The sequence below is a fragment of the Monodon monoceros genome, unplaced genomic scaffold (assembly GCF_005190385.1).
Source record: "Monodon monoceros isolate NGI ecotype Baffin Bay Population unplaced genomic scaffold, NGI_Narwhal_1 Super_Scaffold_18, whole genome shotgun sequence".
In the NCBI taxonomy this organism is placed as follows: Eukaryota; Metazoa; Chordata; class Mammalia; order Artiodactyla; family Monodontidae; genus Monodon; species Monodon monoceros.
This window is the reverse complement of record NW_021703774.1, coordinates 142679638-142692146: the sequence shown is the minus strand read 5'-3', so window position 1 is coordinate 142692146 and position 12509 is coordinate 142679638. Positions and strand designations below refer to the sequence as shown.

The 12509-nt window shown below is 44.4% G+C and overlaps 1 protein-coding gene across 5 annotated transcripts in view; it reads right to left on the bottom strand.

Annotated features, from left to right (window-relative positions):
• MKNK1 (MAPK interacting serine/threonine kinase 1) overlaps positions 1-12509 on the bottom strand; it is a 42707-nt gene that overhangs the window by 22946 nt on the left and 7252 nt on the right. For 3 of the 5 annotated variants that reach the window (XM_029228460.1, XM_029228459.1, XM_029228463.1), the window contains 3 exons: positions 10174-10355; positions 2430-2537; positions 152-253 (listed from right to left, as the gene is read on the bottom strand). In XM_029228460.1, coding sequence (XP_029084293.1) covers positions 152-253; positions 2430-2445 — 118 coding nt within the window. In that variant the 5' untranslated portion in view covers positions 2446-2537; positions 10174-10355. The remainder of the gene's footprint in view (positions 1-151; positions 254-2429; positions 2538-10173; positions 10356-12509) is intronic. The other 2 variants (XM_029228462.1, XM_029228461.1) reach the window with 1 other exon arrangement.

Below are 12509 nucleotides of genomic sequence, written 5' to 3'. Positions count from 1 at the left end.
CCCCTACCTTTCACGCCTATCACACGGAGAACCATGAAGCTGGCTCTAAGATGATGCATCCTATGACCTTTACCCCTGGGCTACCAGGACACTCCTCCCATGCCTGCGAAGCCACCAACCCAGCTCTAAGAGATCAAAGAGAGTGACAAACCTTCAAACTTTCCTGGCAAGGAGTCAGTGGCCCGGGCCTTCCGCTTCTTCTTCTTCCTCTTGTCACTTTCTGCAATGGGAACAGGTTCACTGCTGCCCATCTCTGGGAGAAAAGAGGAGATAGAAGGGAAATATCACTAGACTGATCAGGCTATAAGTTCACCCAAAAGGAAAAAAGGAGGGGGGGACCCAGGAGCTTTCCACTCACATTTTAAAAATATCTATGAGGGCTATTTATCTGTTTTGACCCAAGAGGCAAAACTAAAAGCAAAACCATTATAGATCATTAACTGTGGAAAGGAACTCAGACAGATACGCTAGATTAAAAGAGGATAGCAGAAGCCTGCTGTAACCAAGCTCATTAGCACATGGATTTAGATCTGCCCCCAAACTGAACAACGAATCCTTAAGCAGAATCCCACATGCGACATCCTCCTTCAGCCTCAGCACCAGAAAGGCAGGACCCAGGGAGCTTAAGCAGGAAGGGAGGCGGGTTTGCGGGGGCGGGGGGGGGTCCATGCAAATGAAATCGTATGCTGCTCAGTAACATCCCTGTGGATGTGCATAGGGACTCAAAAGGTCCTCAGTGGAGGCTGCCTCTGTGACGGTACAACAGGGCAGGGGGGTGGGTTTGAGGATGGCCCTAAATTCCTTCATGCCCGAGAGCACAGACTTGAGTGCTTGGGAGGCCAGCGCATACTCTCCCTCCTCAGCTCCTTATTTGAGAGGAGGCAGGTAGGGTCCATTCAGAAGCCTGCAGTTGACGGGTCTACACCGGGTTGCTGGATGCAGTCATTTATTGCAAAAACATTATTATCTCTCTGGCAAGCACCTGGCTCCCCAACTTAAAGGGAGGATTTGTGAGGCAGACATTCAGACATTGGACAGATTGGGCAGGAAAGGGTGGGGACAGAAAGAATAAGCATGAAGACTGAGAGGGGGAAAGAGAAAAGGAGGAATAATGAACCAGCAGCCAATCATAGTCCTGTTTCTAAGACACTGGAGTAAGGGCCTTCCCATGTTAAAGATAAATTACTTATAGAACATGCCATGCCCTTGATCCAGAGTGGAGCCTTAATACTCTTCGCCTGCAGTTAGAAATAATAAGATTTCTCTGAAGTCTCTGGGTCTAAATCCCCACCAGGGTGATTAAACCTTTACATCCTTCTAAAATAGAGGCGGTCGAGCACTGATGGGGCATACAATGTGAGAGACTTTTAGACCAACCTTCAATAAACACAGGCTCCGGGTTGCTAGGTTTTTTTTTCTGAGATTTTGAAATGGAAGCTGGCTCTTTGCCCATTGAGGGGAAAGGCCCACTCTCTTCTCAGAGGACTCCAGCTGACCATGATCAGAAAAATGGCAAGTCTGCTCAGGAAGATTGATTAGAGCCTACCCACGTCTACTGCACACTGTTCTCAGAAGCGAGTACACACAACCATTAGGAGAAAGCACACAGAACAATGGCGCGTTTCAATGCCACAATCCAGAACCTGGTTAAGCAGCCAAGTGTCTGACAGCTCAATTGAGCTGCATTCTTCCTCCCATTTTTAGGATCTGATGACAGTAGACTTTCATTTACACTTTAGAGAAGATAAACATGTGGAGAAAAGGAATCCACAGAGGATCTCCAAGTATTACTCTAGCCAACAGCTTCAAGCACAAGATATACCTGGGGACTGCGACATGCTATGAATTCAAAGAACCGAACTCAAACATCAGCAGCCAAAGATCCACCCTCACCAAGGGAAATCAAAAGGAAAAAAGCTGCCCAACACAGTGAGAAATTCTACAGAAATAAAGCAAGGGTCACTCATCTCCAGGACCCCAGGAGAGGGGTGCTGGCCATTGGGACAGCAGCTGAGAAGGAGGGACCACTGTCCCTCTTGCCCTGCCCTTGAGTGCAGTCCAGTGGCACCCCTCCCCACCCCATCTATTTTCTCACCAGCACTGCGAGCTGAGTGCAGAGGGGACAGATTTGGGATTCACTTCTCTTCCTCCTTCCCCTGCCCACACTCTGAAGGAGGGCCAAAGTACAAGCAAAACAGCCCAAAGGCAGCAATGGAGAGGAGCAGCAAGACAGCTGGCGGTGTTATAGTTCATGGGGGACACGCAGACATACTTATGACTCTAGCTAGAAAACCCCGTTAGCTGCAATTTATACTTGGTTTTCACCACAGCAGGGCTGAGGGAGCCTCTCGTGGAAGAAGCATACCTCTGAGCACTGCCACATACATGGTATTAGATTTTATGGCTTCACACACAAAAAGATCGAGTACCTGGTCTATTCTGCATGGATTTCAATGGAAGAGGGTGCGCCAGAAGGGACAAATGGTTAAGACTTTTCCTTGGAAACAGAACTTGTTGAAGGAGAGTTGTTTTTGAAACTAGGAAGAAAAAAATGTAGGAAGACAGTGAAGTGAAAAAAACATGCTTAACTTCCCTGTTTACAGCGGAGGAGCGGCATGGAGATGTGTCATAATCTTACCAAAGGGCTGAAAGCTCTTCACCTGGAGCCTGTCCAATACACTCTATTGGGACCTTAGTTTATTATGCATGCAATCATTTGAGAAAGGCTTCCTCAGGGTGTGAGGCTCCACAATCAAGCTGGCTTACCTCCTTCCTTTGGCCTAAGAACTCCTCTCAGCCATTAAAACCCAGCTCAAAAGTCTCCCCACCTTAGAGTAAGTTAAGGTTTGCACAAACTTTTGAAATCTATGCAAACAGATGGTGTTGCTGCACAGAGCTCGAATCCGGTGCTCCATCCTCTGTTCCCGAACACCCTGCTAGCAGCTATACTAGAGCACTGGTTTTATTTGGCCTTGAGCTCTCTCTACTGTTCCTAAAGGCCAGGGCTATCCTTGCCTGTTCATCTCTGCGTCTCCTATAAGTCGTGGTGTGGTGTCAGTCATGTATCAGGCATCAGAAAACGTGTACTGAAATGAGAATGATATGAGAGGACGCACATCCTCGGGGTTAGGTGCAGGCCTGTCACCCAGGCCCTCTAGGTGACGAGTGCACACACTGAAAGAAACGTAGGTGCACCTTTGCCCTGCAGGCAGCACAGAGTAAGGCTTTACCCAGTCTATGAATTCCCTGATAAACTCCCTCTCAACAAAGCCCTATGACTCAAAACGTCCTTAACTTTGTAGCAAGAAGCCTGGTCTTTGCTATAGGATTGGGCGATGTGTCTGCTATTTCAGAGGAGGGAGTGAGCACTTCCTTCATGTCTGTAGACAGACCTCAGCTGGCATGGAGGCTCCCAGCACTTCACTGCCTCCAGCCCTTCACTGTCTCCAGCCCTTGCTTTCCTCTTGGGCCAGGCTTGGCGGTCGGTCCACTACTTGTGTATCCGTGGAGGTAGAGCTGGAGAGGAAGCACACTGCTGACAGGGAAGGCTCGTGGGCTTGGCATCAGGAGACCTAAGTGAAAGTCCGGTTCAGATATTACCAGACGTAGCACCAAGACCAAGTTACTTTGCCTCTTAGAGTCTCCGTTTCCTCATCTACAGGTTAGGTTTAAAAATAATACCTGCCCTTTCCAGCAATGCTGTGAGGACCCAGTGAGCTACTTAATATAAATGCACTTCAAAAAAACATATATGGGGCTTCCCTGGTGGCACAGTGGTTGAGAGTCCGCCTGCCGATGCAGGGGACACGGGTTCGTGCCCTGGTCCGGGAAGATCCCACATGCCGCGGAGCGGCTGGGCCCGTGAGCCATGGCCGCTGAGCCTGCGCGTCTGGAGCCTGTGCTCCGCAACGGGAGAGGCCACAACAGTGAGAGGCCCACGTACCGCAAAAAAAACCCCAAAAAACAAAAAAAACATATATGTATGCATAAGTCTGTATGCACATACAACAGAGTAGAAAGATTAAACAGAAATACACAAAATTGTTAAACTACTACAATCTGAAAGAGTGCCTATTATGTGCCAAGCACAGGTATTTTACATACATTATCTCTAATTCTTACACTAATCTCCAAAGTAAATATTTCACCATATTTCAAGTGAGGAAACTGAGGCTCAGAGGTTAAATTATCTACCAAACATCTAGTTAGTGGTTTAACTTGGATTCAAACACAATGCTGCCCTTTCAAGTCCAGGTCACATCTTATCTATAGTAGTTTTCTCTGTGTGATAGGGTGATTTTTATTTTCTTCTTTATATTCTTCAGTATTCTCCAAATTGTATACAATGATGTTTATTACTTTTTTTAAGTGCTATTATTGTTTCAGTCAAGTTTCATTTTTAACAAAATACACAGTAACATTTCTCCAGTGCACACTGGAATTTAGAGTCCGATTGTACAGTTTTACAAATTATACCTAGATTTCTTTATATTGAAATTCAACAGCAGGTAAAGAAAAAACATTTCAGGAATATTGGGGCCCTGAATTTTTATAATCTTGGAAAAACAACAAATGGCATTTTAACTTTTATCTTTATAAATGCTATGTTTTAAAAGGAAAAACTTTGTGAAAAAACCCCCAAATAATGCACTGAACATCTCCACCTGAGATACACCCTTTTAAATCCTGGTCTTCACACTGTGTGAGCTTTGGCAAGTTGCTTAGTTTCTCTGAGTATCAGTTTCTTCATATACAAAATAAGGTCAGAGTAAGGCCTGGCCTCCCTAGATCACAAGGCTTTTGTGAGGATCAAATAAGAAAGGAGAAGTGAAAGCACTGCTGACTTACTCATTCAACAAATACTGTTTTTTATTTGGCACCTACTGATTGTCCAGTGCTAGACAGTGAGAATATAAGAGAAGACACAGTCTCTGCCCTTATGGAATTTAAATCCACTGACATGTAAAACGATTTCAATTCAGTGGGACAAGTGCTATGACAGGGGTACCAGGTGCTGTGGAGCAAAAGACAGGCGGCTAACTCACTACAGGTCACTAGTGACCAGTTTGGTCACTAGAAGAAGGGACAGCTAAGCTGACACCTGAAGGATGAGCAGGTACCAGCCAGGGTGGGGGCTGGGAAGAGAGACAGAGGAGGTGCATGAGCTAAGGCCTGAAGGAGAGGCAGCATGGCCGGCTAGTGCCACTGCAAACTGTTCAGGCTGGCTGGAGCATAGAGTATGTAGGGAGTGATGACAAGTCAGCTGAAGGGGTGAGCAGGGGCAGATCATTTGCAGCTTCACCACCATAGTATCATCACCATCATCACTATTATGTGTTTCTATTCCTAGGCATAAGTTTATCTTGTTTTCTCCATTAAAGTAAGTGTAGGGATGCATATTCTCCTTTCTTTGTAAAACAGGTATTCATTGGAGGCGTAGTAGGTGCTAAAGATACAGATCCAACCACCAACCTGGCTCCTTCACGGGGAGAGGGCCCAGAGGACCCACAGAGCAGATGAGGAGTGGCTGAGGGATCTCACCCGGGGGGACTACCAGAGCCACAGATATTCCTAACATGCCAGTACTGAGCCACCGTACAGCCCACAAGTCGACCTCAAGGCCCCCCTTCTGAAAGAACTGTGTCATTTCTCCATGAGGTCTTATGAGCCACATGGCCCCCGAAAGGCACCAGATCTGTTCTCCACCTTTTGGTAGAGCTTAGAGAGAACTAAGCAGCTCTAACATCTGGTATGTCACACCAAAGACGATCATTCTTCCCCAAGAACATGACTCTGCTGGCTAACTCAGCTTGACAAACTTAGCTCATGCTCCTCTCCCAACCACCCTAGGGTTCTTTTCAAGATCTATGATTCACTTCCCAACGTGTGACAGCTAGTTCCCTCAGTCGCTAGAGCTTTCTAGAGAAGGAATAGTGGTGACAGTAAGCTGCTGAGGGTAATTATCAATTCATCTGCCTTCTCAGTCATCAGCTGGCTGAGGGCCCCCAAACAAATGGAGAACTGAGAAAACGAAAGGGAACTGAGGAAATGAAAGGAAGGGGGATGGACACTCCTAAGGAAGAGGCCAAGATTAAGAAATCTGAGCAGAGGAGGAGACAGTGAGGAGGAATGAGGAGACTAGCGCGGGACACTTACTTCTCTGAAGCAGTAGTAATAGTAGTGGTAGTACACACACTTACATGGTACTTATTCCATGCCAGGCAATGTTCTAGGCATTTTACAAATACCACAGTTTACATATACTGACTTACTTAACCTTCACAACTCTATGAGGTAAGTATAATTATTATCCACATTTTACAGATGAAGAAACTGGGTGCAAAAAGATTAAGTAAGTTGCCACGATCACATCGCTAGTAAGTGGCAGAGCTGAGATTTAAATCTAAACAGTCTGGCTCAGAATTCAAGCTTTTAACTATTACAGCATACTTAAACATTAATGCTGAAAGGCAGAAGGGGACAGCCAGTCAGAGTTAGCTGGGCACCAACAAGAATGCTTTTATTTAGAAACCTTAGCACAGAGCCTCCCCACTGATGTGCTGTGAGTGAGATATTGATCCTCTCACCAGGCTGAACAACATCATTTTCTCTGTGTGCTACGATGTCCAAAAGGTTGGGTGGCACTGCTCCAGCTTAAACACAAGGGCATTACGACCATATTATCACTATTATATTACTCTAAAATCTAATTTATCAGAAGTTTCCTCTCCTTGCTCTGAGATAGCTTTGTATTTTGTGTTTTGGCCTGTTTTGTAGGATGAGCTACAAGCCAGTCCAACCACATTATTCCACGGCAGTTCTGGTATCAGGACAAGGCTACTGTATTCTTCTTTTGTCTGACCTATTAGTTGGTTGATTTGGTTTCTGATGGTATCACTACCACGTAGGGGACAAGGTCAAGGGTACACTCAGATGGAAGCTAGTCAAATTTAACACACGGTAGATGAAAGGAGTCCCCCTGTGAAATCAGCTTGTCCTGACCAAAGGACGGTCTGTTAATGTGGTTCCAAGGGGCTAAGGTATTTCACAGGTTTGCCACAGAGTCCAGTGTGTAGTGGGGCTGGGCAGCATTACGCAGATTGCAGTCTCTCACTCAACTACAGTGAAAGCAGCTTGAGGCCCACTAAGGTGCCAGAGAGATGGTGATTCACAACAGGCCTCAAACAGGGCTGGGATGGTAAGATTCCCAGGGGCAAAAGGTCTAGCTTCAGGCCCCCCTTCTTCCTCGGTTCTGATTCTGGGATCATATGCAGCCTTCAGAGCTGTCACTGCATCACCTGGTGGAAGGAATGAGAACAGGAATGGTGCAGGGGGTAAAGGGAGTGTGTACTTAAGAAACAGCAAGGAGGAAAACAGAACTACCATATGACGTAGCAATTCCGCGTCCGGGTATTTTTCTGAAGAAAATGAAAGCACTAAACTGAAAAGATATCTGCTCCCCATAAGTAAACAACCTAAGTGTCCACTGATGAATGAGCAGATAAAGAGTGGGAGATACACACACACATACACATATACATACAATGGAATAGTATTCAGCCATAAAAAAGAATGACATCTTGCAGTCTGCAACAATATGTATGGTCCTTGAGGGTATCAGGCTAAGTGAAATAAGTCAGACAGAGAAAGACAAATACTATATGATCCACAGGATTTCACTTATATGTGAAATCTTAAAAACAAAACCAAAAAACAAGCTTATAGACACAGAGAACAGATTGGTGATTCCTGGAGGTGGCAGGTGGAGGGCAGGTGAGATTGGGGGTAAAAGGGGTCAAAAGGTACAAAATTCCAGTCATAAAATAAATAAGTCATGGGATGAATGTACAGCATGGCAACTACAGTTAATAATACTGTACTGCATATTTGAAAGTTGCTAGGAGAGTAGATCTTAAAAGTTCTCATCACACACAAAAATTCTGTAACTATGTATGGTGATAGATGCTAATGAGACATTGTGGTGATTATTTCACAAACATCAAATCATTATGTTGTACACTTGAAACTAATATAATGTTATGTCAATTATACCTTAATTTTTTTAAAAAAGAAAGAAAGAAATAGCAAGTAGGAGTAAAGGACTGGATTTGTGTAAGCAGGACTGTATAAAAAGCTGAAAAAGGCTGAAGTCAGCTCATCCAAGCTTATTAATACGGCCTACAAGGCCCTCCAACATCCAGTGCCTGTCTACTTTCTAGCCTCACTAACCATCAGTCAGTCATTCTTTCAAGGAAAAATGAAAATAGTAGGTAGTTCAGCTTGCAGTTCACAACCTCACAAGTGCTTTTCCTTGAGACAAGCGCTGTGCTTTGGTATGCAGCAGGAGTGCTTTCGAGCATTTCCACTGTGTCACGCAGAACATTAAAAAGATGTGTACTCAAGGGCTGAGATTCAATAAAATTAGTAACGTTTACTGCTTCATCAAGGACATACTTAAGTGAAACGGCATCTTTTAAAAACTGCGAGTGCACAGCAATAAGAATACAATGACTGCTAGCGCAGCTCAGCGCCACTGCCTTGATTCGCGCTAAGGCATCAGCAGTTTTGCCCACTGTTGCTTTGCAACGACAAATAGCATCTTGGCACTATTATAAAAGTAGTTTTGACCTTGCAGATACCTGAAAGGTTTTCAAGGATCCCCAGGGTCTGTAGAGCACACTTGTGAACCACTATTCTAGGCAATGGGGAGGGACTGGGCCCCACTGGAGCTATGCTTTAGGGCCATCAAACCAGCTGTGGTGGCAGAACAAACTGGAGGCTGGAGGGGGATGAGAGGGCAGAGCAAGGCTGTGGCAACAACCCGGAGGAAGGCAGGGAAGGTGTGTGGCTGAGGTGGGGATAGAAAGGAAGAGGAAGAGGTGAGGGGTGTGATGGGGAGAGGTAATGAAGCCAGAGAGGCAAAGCTGGTCCTGGTCCTGCCCAATGACTGGAGATGGTGGAGGAGTCCAAGACCACTATCCTCCTTGAAGGGAAGGCACGGAGTCTAATTTCTCTCTATCCCCACTGCCCTGTATGGAACCAGGCACACAGGGGGACCTCGATATATGCTTATTAACCAAAATCAGGTAACTGTAAGAGCAGTAGTACCATCAAAGAAGGGGAGAATTCAGGAAGGGAAGCTGGCTGGGGATGGGGAGCAGGGGAAGACTGTGCCCCGGGAAAGCTTCAGTTGAAGGAGGGTGACATAGCAGCAAAGTCTGAAAACTCTCAGAACAGGCTAAAGCCATTCTCACCTAGCCCTCATCTGAAACAATCTACAAATGAGGCATTGTTTATAACCCACCAGGCATGATGAGACCTCAGGATACTGTGTCATACAGAACACTTCAAAATGTCCTCAGATATGTCACAAATTTTTAAAACCTGGAAAGATACATCTCAAGCCATTATTAACAATAGTTAACTTTGGGAGAATGAAATTGAGTGGATACAGAATTTTACTTTTGATACTTCGGTTGTACTTGATTTTGTTTTGTTATGATACAGTCATTTTACCTTTATAATTAAAAGGGAATAAATATGTTTTCCTTACTGCATAGTTTTCCTTATGACCCTCTCTGCCAGTTTATTCTGGTAGAAATGTGCTCCACCCTACTGAGTAACTGTCTTAGGCATGCCAGAAAGCCCAGCTAATCCTAGCTGCCCAACTGAACACTGGAGTCTCTGACTCACCCCTTCCTCTGGAAATATCAGATACAGGTCTCCCAACTTTTGGAAAGTTCACTTCACACCACTTTGCTTTTACGAAAGACCTACATTAGTAAGTACCTGTTTCCAAGACATACTAAGAGGATTTTCATATTTACGAGAAAGGGTGAAAAGTGAAAATAGGGTTCAGCATTTGTCTTCCAGTGAACATTATAGAGGAACCATGCACCAGGAGCAGTGAGAGTGGCACTGCCAAGCTCCCTCCCCAGGAACTACACTCAGCATCAAGCTGACAGAGCTTGGAACTGTGTCTGTGAGCATCTATGCTTGACCTCCGTTTATTCTGTGCATCCGTTAGCAACATGTGTCCTAAGATAATTGCTTTACACCATTTCTGCTTAAGAAAGGTTTCGTGGGAACACTCAACTTTCAGATAGTGGGGGAATCTGCAATTTCAACCTGATGCAATCTAAAAGGTTAAATAAAATGTGCATCCAATCTTACCTATAGGTCTGCCCAACTTTGCGAAGCAGACCCTCTGTAAACTTGAAATTCCAAATGCAATAATGCTCCTGTCAGGGGGCTGCTGTCTTCCAGTTGCAGGAAGTGTTTCAATGGCCTCTGTACATAGCAGACATTCTTCAGTTTTCCACTGGCCTCTGCTTCATTATACCTGGCATGAAAATCTTCAGAAAGCAGAAACAGAAAGGATGTAAAAATGCTGACTTAAAAAAAATGACCAGAGAAGATAAAGATCAACTTGTGTTCCCCAAATCTATGTGTTACACCAGTAAGTAAGTAATCACAAGGCAATCACAGATTTCCCCAGTCTTTAAAATTGGAGTATGTAAAATGCTGACACAAAGCATGTGAAGATTTAACAAGGGTCTGGGTAAAAGTTTTCGGATTATGCTTCCATTGTGAGATTCCAGAACCAAAAAGATATAACTGGACCTGAATGACAGATATGGGCACCTCTGTACACTGAGGAGACTCACATGGAAGGTAAAAGCTGCCACTTTTCTGTTGTCCACTTTTTTAGAGATGAATGAGCTCTGGTTTCACCTCCTAGTGGTTAGGTCCAAGACTCACAGGCAGGAGGCACCAGAGTCAGAAAGGTAAAGTAGATGCTGAGAGCAGCAGGTGGCATGAACAAGAATAAGGTTTTACGCCAAATGCATAACTATTGCTAGTTTTCCATCTGATGACTTCATTTTCTGTATGTCCACTGCTATTTTTAATCTCATGGCTCTAGTTACCATGTGTCAAAGTTGATTTGTCAATTTCTCTACTCAATGAATATGTACTTCCCCTTTTCCCAATGGAAAAGCTCTAAAAATGTAGTTTAAATCCGAATTCTAGGCCCTGGAAGCCAGATGTGTTTCACCATTACCTCAAATCACATGTCCCAAACTGTACTTATCCCCAACCCCCATCTACCACCTCCTTCCTCCTTCCTCTTCTTCTCTATCAGATTATATCATTCTGCCAGTCACCCAGCCACAGAACCTTTAAATCATTTCTAATGTTGCTTTCTCCTCCAACCTCATAAACTCTACAAATACCCATTGGCAGGCTCTCCCTCAGCCTGGTATATAGTTCCTTGCAAACAACACCTATTCATCCTTCCAGGCCTATCATAAATTACTGAAAGTAGTCCCACAAATTACAGGAATAGTCCCTCTTTTTTCTACTTCATTCTGCATTTAATTGAAACCACATCTAAATACTACTGTAATGCTTAGAGTAGGCTATACTCATGCACATGTAGCTCTCCCATGAGGCCACAACCTCCTCAAAGGCAAGGACATGTCTTTTTCATCTTTGTATTTCCAGCACCTAATGTAGTATCTGGCACAAAAAAGGGCTCCAGTAAATATCTGAATGAATTACTTCATCCACAAAATATTTCTTTACTGTTCAAAAGAGAATGTCAGCACGTAGAATTATCCTTCATATTGTGCCTTTTATTCCCAAACAAATCTCTGTGGCCCAACGAAACTATTTCCAGGGCCCAAAGAAGCTCAGGTTGCGTTCCCTCTCCCTATGGCCACAATGCTTCCAGGGACAAACTTGAACACCTTGACTTTAACCCTTTGCCTTCAGTTTTGCCACAGGTTTAAACTCCTTGGTCCCTTCTTGTTGCCTATAGTAAAGGTCGGCAATTTGTTTTCTGTTAAGGGCCAGACGGTCAATACCTTGTACTTTGTGTGTCACATGGTCTCTGTCACAATTACTCAATTTTGCCTTTGCAGAGCAAAAGCAGCCAGAGATGATACGAAAATGAGTGATTGTGGCTATATTTCAATAAAACTTTATTTATGGATGCTGAAATTTTAATTTCATATGATTTTTGTGTCACAAAATATTAATTTCTCTTGAATTTTTCCCAGCCATTTAAAAATGCAAATGGCTTGCAGTCCAGACAAAAACAGGCAGTGAGCCAGATATGGCCTGTAGGCCATAGTGCGCCAACCCAGCTTATTTCCTTTCCTCACCAACTCCACTCCGCTACACACACACACACCTCTAGTAGGCCTACAGTAAAAACAACCTTCACAATTCCTCTGTGGACTTTGTTATTTTGCTGTTTGGAGCCACTCTAGGGCAGGGGAGGTAGAAAATGCATGGGCTTTTGAGGCCTAGATTCAGAGTCTGGCCTTACCATATACTAATGTGGTAGCCTTGGACATAATATTTAACCTCTCCGTACTTCACTGTCATCATCTATAAAATGGGGGCAGTAACACCCACATGACAGGGATTTTGTGAGAATTAAACGAGCTAATGTGTATCAAGTTCATGGCATAGTGCCTGGTTTATAATAGGCACTCGATAAA